The following is a 5,956-nucleotide window of genomic DNA, read 5'->3' as shown; positions in this document are numbered from 1 at the left end:
AAAATAGTGAGTGCTTGAAATACAATCAAACCGTTCACTGGAGGTTTGCTTCCGAGTAAGCACATAAAAACCAAATGCAAATATCTTTTCCTGGCGATTATCCAGAGCCAAACCATGGAAAGTTGATCTTTGTAAAACCGAACACCCCCACCCCCACCCCCTGCCGCCCCGCATGCCAAATACGAATTTCACAATGGCAATTTTTATACCCAAAGCGGGGTGGGGGTGGGGGTGGGTGGGTGGGTTGGGGTGGAGGGGAGTTCGATTTGTTGTTTACAGAACAAACTGTTTACACTTCTCTGTGCTGGGGATGGGGGAGCAACCAGGGACTGGAGGGAGGGTAGTCCAGCACATTGTCTATTATAGAATCCCGCCCTCTGGAATGTGGAAACCCCACATTCGGAAAACAAACAAGTTGCTAAAATCTGCGTTCATGGCCCCGCACAGCTGGTTGCACACACACAGTTTAAAAACCAAATGCCAAGGTGTCCAGGATGATCACTTTCTAATTGTATTTCAGCTACAGCGGGACCCAGAACTTAAAGCCACAGCTGGACGTCGGTGACTTTATTTTTTAAGGCTGGGGACTTTGACCATACTCTCTCCATATCCAAGTGTCTGTAGGAATCAACTACTGACCCTTCCGCTGAGAAATCTGGTACTTCTCCCAATCCAACAGTGCCTTGGTCTTGCAAACTTCTGGGAACAGGGTCTCAAGTGAGCCCAAATGTGCTGGAGGCTAGGATGCAACTGCCTCCGTGTGTGTGTGTGTGTGTGTGTGTGTGTGTGTGTGTGTGTGTGTGTGTGTAAGTGAGGGAAGGAGGATTCAAGCTGGCAAGCCAAAAGGGACTCCTATTAAGTCCTTGAGTTAAAGATTACTAGATATCAGAGTAACCAAGGTGTAAAGTGAGTCACAGACATTTCTTCACAGGCTCTCAAACCCGGCATCCCCCTGCTTCTAGTAAACGACCAGGTGTCCACTCCGTGCCAGAGTTGTTTTTTTCTGGAACAGTTGCTGAAATGCAGGGTAGCTTTGCAGTCAGAGGGAGGCCCGTCTTCTCAGGTCTTCCGTTTCCCCTCTCAAGTCTTCCCATTCTGTTTCTAGTCGCCTAGAGGCTGCAGACCTTAAGTATAATTACAGATATCAAGAATCTCCCTAGGCTTATCTGTTCAGACTCTTGTAGGTGCAATTCCGCACTTCCCCCAACATAGACTATCTCTATGAGACAGCTGCCCTGGGATAGGTAGAGATGGAGAGTGGCTTGGAGAAGCCTTAAGCTCTGGGACATATTTATCTGGCTCTTTTCATCATCACGCGCCTACTAATGTCACCGAGCCCTTTGAACTTAAATGGTCTTTTGAACGAAAATGTGCTGGGCAGGACAGAGCGGCAGCGCGTGGTTTGCGGAGGAAACTTTACGGAGTCGTGGTAGCCCGAACTCTTGTCTCCTTTAAGCCCTGGAACGTCCAAGAACTCCGGGCTCCTCAATGTGGCCTACACAGTCTATCAGCTTAACAAACGTCTGAAGTTTCAGGAGGTTTCTATCCCTTCCTCTTACTGAGACTAGGGTGTGGGGCGAGGCACCAAAATACATCTTTGTCCTCACTGGAAACCCCGCGGCTGTGACTGAACCTTCATAACCTAGAGCCGGACTGGAGAACCTGCCGGCGGAGAATGGATGGGATGGGATGTGGGTGTGATGGATGATATAGCAGGGGGAAGCATGTTCGGAAAGGAGAGGCCAGGGGATAGGCGGAGGGCTGGAAAGGCCGGAGAAACCCCGGGCGCTAGAGACAGCCAGACATGCTAAGGATTGAGGCAGATCCTGTGCAGGGGAGAATCGAGGACTCCGTGGAGGCCTGGGAACGGTGGACGCAAGAAGGGTCCTGGGGCCCGCAAGGACCCGGAAAATCCGCGGGAACAATGGGAGTCCCCAAGAACGGCAGGGAGTGAGGGGCAGTGTTGGGCAGTGAGTGGGTGGGTGCGGTGGGAGAACCGATCGCGAGCTGCGGGCAGGGGCGCGGGCGCCGGGCCGGGGCAGCCGGCGCGCGTGTGGTCAGCCCCGCGGTCCTCCAGCCGCCAGGAGCGGGCCGGCAGGGCTCGGCCTCTGGCTCATTCAGAGGCGACTCTCGCCTCCCATTGGCTGCCGCCTCCGTGGCGGGGCGGGGCTCCGCTGCCCGGAAAAAAATGTAACTGCGTAAAAAAGTCCTCGCCTGGGTGACGGATGCTCAAAAGTTCAGAAGTTTTCCCAATGCTTCCTTAAGCGGCCGGCGCAAGAGACTGAGAAAAGGTGACGCGGGGGCCCGGGAAGGCGGCCGGCGCGCTGCCCCCGCCCCTGGTTATTTGGCCGCCTTCGCCAGCAGCCCCGAGCAGTGTCTCCTGGAAGCAGTGTGGCGAGCCGGGCGCCTTCTTGTTTTTTTGGATTTTTTTTTTTTTTTAAACTTTTGTCTCTTTTTTTGCCCTGACTGCGCCTGGAAGTTGCTCTGCGCGTTTCTCCGAGGCGGGCTAGCGGCTTCTCGTCCGGCCCCCTCCCTGTGCAGCTACCCTCCCTAGCTGCCCGCGCGGGAACCGAGGGGGGTGCGAGGCGCCAGGCGAGCGCAGGGAGAGGCCGAGCGGCCCCGGGAGCAAGGAGGCGGTCGCGGCCGGGACAGACGCCTCCCGGCGGGGCCCGCAGCAGCTCGGCGCGGCCCGGACTCGGACTCGGACTCGGCGGCCGGTGCGACGCGGCCCGGCCCGAGCGAGGGTGGGGGGCAAGCGGGCTGCGCCGGGCGGCGGCGAGCCGGGGCCATGCAGGCGCGCTACTCCGTGTCCAGCCCCAACTCCCTGGGAGTGGTGCCCTACCTCGGCGGCGAGCAGAGCTACTACCGCGCGGCGGCGGCGGCGGCCGGGGGCGGCTACACCGCCATGCCGGCCCCTATGAGCGTGTACTCGCACCCCGCGCACGCTGAACAGTACCCGGGCAGCATGGCGCGTGCCTACGGGCCTTACACGCCGCAGCCGCAGCCCAAGGACATGGTGAAGCCGCCCTACAGCTACATCGCTCTTATCACCATGGCCATCCAGAATGCCCCGGACAAGAAGATCACCCTGAATGGCATCTACCAGTTTATCATGGACCGCTTCCCCTTCTACCGGGACAATAAACAGGGCTGGCAGAACAGCATCCGCCACAACCTCTCGCTCAACGAGTGCTTCGTCAAGGTGCCCCGCGACGACAAGAAGCCAGGCAAAGGCAGCTACTGGACGCTGGACCCGGACTCCTACAACATGTTCGAGAACGGCAGCTTCCTGCGGCGGCGGCGGCGCTTCAAGAAGAAGGACGCGGTGAAGGACAAGGAGGAGAAGGGCCGGCTGCACCTCCAGGAACCGCCGCCGCCGCAGGCCGGCCGCCAGCCCGCGCCCGCGCCCCCGGAGCAGGCCGAGGGCTCCGCTCCCGGGCCGCAGCCGCCGCCCGTGCGCATCCAGGACATCAAGACTGAGAACGGTACGTGTCCCTCGCCGCCCCAGCCCCTGTCCCCGGCTGCCGCCCTAGGCAGCGGCAGCGCCGCCGCGGTGCCCAAAATCGAGAGCCCCGACAGCAGCAGCAGCAGCTTGTCGAGCGGGAGCAGCCCCCCGGGCAGCCTGCCGTCGGCGCGGCCGCTCAGCCTGGACACTGCGGAACCCGCGCCGCCTCCACAGCCCGCGCCGCCGCCGCATCACAGCCAGGGCTTCAGCGTGGACAACATCATGACGTCGCTGCGGGGGTCGCCCCAGGGCTCGGCCGCGGAGCTAGGCTCAGGCCTCCTGGCCTCGGCGGCCGCGTCCTCGCGCGCCGCCGGCATCGCGCCCCCGTTGGCGCTGGGTGCCTACTCGCCCGGCCAGAGCTCCCTCTACAGCTCCCCCTGCAGCCAGAGCTCCAGTGCGGGCAGCTCGGGAGGCGGCGGGGGCGGCGGCGGGGGCAGCGCGGGGGGCACGGGGGGCGCAGGCACCTACCACTGCAACCTGCAGGCCATGAGCCTGTACGCGGCGGGCGAGCGCGGCGGCCACTTGCAGGGCCCGCCCGGAGGCGCCGGCAGCGCGGCCGTAGATGACCCCCTGCCTGACTACTCGCTGCCCCCAGTCACCAGCAGCAGCACTTCGTCCCTGAGTCACGGAGGGGGCGGCCAGGAGGCCAGCCACCATCCAGCGGCCCACCAAGGCCGGCTCACCTCGTGGTACCTGAACCAGGCAGGTGGAGACCTGGGCCATTTGGCGAGCGCAGCGGCGGCCGCGGCGGCCGCGGGCTATCCCGGGCAGCAGCAGAACTTCCACTCGGTGCGTGAGATGTTCGAGTCGCAGCGGATAGGCTTGAACAACTCTCCGGTGAATGGGAATAGTAGCTGTCAGATGGCTTTTCCTGCCAGCCAGTCTCTGTACCGCACGTCGGGGGCTTTCGTCTATGACTGTAGCAAATTCTGACCCCCATCCCCGGAACTCTCAGAGCCGAACGGAATGGAACCCCAGAGCAGGAACAGTGAAAGAACCCAGCAATGCAAAATCGAAACTAAAAACATACAAATTTTAAAACTTGAGAAAATTCATCACACCAGCGAACAGAATCTCTCCCGAAATTCAACTCACCAGCATCAGCTCAAAGAAAACCAGAGCCTCATTCACTTTGCCTTATCTAAGTAAGCAAAACGGTAAACTATTTTGTACAGACAGCAAAACCATGGTTTATTAAAGGTCAGTTTACTGCAGATACCACGTAAGTTTCCTCTTGCGTTCAGAGACTTCCCTGCTCCTTCGTCTTGTCCCTCTGCCTCGCCTCTCACCTGTAAGATAATATTTTATCCTATGTCGAAAGAAGGGGAAAGTCCCTGTTTATGAAAATCGCTTTCTTTTTATTCATGGACTTGTTTTTAAATGTAAATTGCAATATAGTAATTTATTTTTAATTTGTAGTTGGATGTTACGGACCAAACACCAAGAAAGTGTTCCAAAAGCTTTTAAAGTTAAATTGCCTGAAACTTTAAAATGTGCCTTTTCTCTCGTTATAAAAAGGGAAACTGTATTAATCTCATTCTTTCATCCTTTTCTTTTTGTTGATCATATCCATTGTTTGTTTATAAATAAATTGCCATTCAGTTTGAATAAGACCTATATGTCTGGATACTTTCATACAGCTTTAATATAAAGAAAGGATTTCAGAGCAGAAATTGTAGACTTCTCTATTCTCTGCCAGATCTCTGAAATGTGGAGAAAACTTCCTCTAGTTCATGTCAAATTTCACTAAAAGCATTTTTTTTATTGTTTAGAAGGTGTTTTTTTTTTTCCCCTACAGCATTTTCTGCAAAGTGTACTATATAGTAGTCAGCTTGCTTTGTGGCTATTAAACAGATAATTTCCTAAACAGATCTGAGTTGGCATATGAACAAATACTTTTCCTCAGTAACTACAAAACATGATTTGGCAATTTTTAAGCCCATGAATCAGCAGCATTGTTAGCACAGTGGTACCAGTGCGCAGAGATGCCTCAAGATACTCACAGATAAGTATTGGCTTTCATGTCCCACATAGATTGCAATGAGTATTATACATACCTGTGAGCCAGATGCCAAATAGATTTTTTTCTATTAATTTCATTCCTTTGTAAGAGGAGAAATAAACTAGTTTTAAAATGTATGTATATAACTCACCCACAGTTACAATTCTTCATGTATCACACAGAAGGATTTAATATAAATATGCTGTGGGTTGGAAATGGATATTTAATCCTGGGGAAACTTTTAGAAGATATGTTTTTGGAACAATTATTTTTGAACATTTACAGCAATAACCAGAAGGAAGGGTAAGAAGGCAGAAAGAACATTAGTCTAGGGTGGTTTCTTTTCAAACCAATTTTTCTTGTTAATTTACGGTTAAACCTAGGGGGCAATCCGGAATGGCCCTCCCCCTCCTTTTGTAAATAACCCAGGAAATGTAATAAATTCATTA

At 54.8% G+C, this 5,956-nt stretch overlaps 1 protein-coding gene across 1 annotated transcript; it reads left to right on the top strand.

The window, feature by feature from the left end:
- Positions 1–2,788: 2,788 nt before the first annotated feature.
- Positions 2,789–4,616, top strand: Foxc1 (forkhead box C1). The gene has a single exon (XM_059262327.1). It carries the CDS (start codon positions 2,789–2,791, stop codon positions 4,436–4,438), a length of 1,650 nt encoding a protein of 549 aa, XP_059118310.1. The 3' UTR covers positions 4,439–4,616.
- The last annotated feature ends 1,340 nt before the right edge of the window (positions 4,617–5,956 follow it).

This window comes from Peromyscus eremicus, chromosome 5, assembly GCF_949786415.1.
Source record: "Peromyscus eremicus chromosome 5, PerEre_H2_v1, whole genome shotgun sequence".
Classification (NCBI taxonomy): Eukaryota; Metazoa; Chordata; class Mammalia; order Rodentia; family Cricetidae; genus Peromyscus; species Peromyscus eremicus.
The sequence above is the reverse complement of the archived record's forward strand: the minus strand, read 5'-3'. Positions and strand labels throughout refer to the sequence as shown.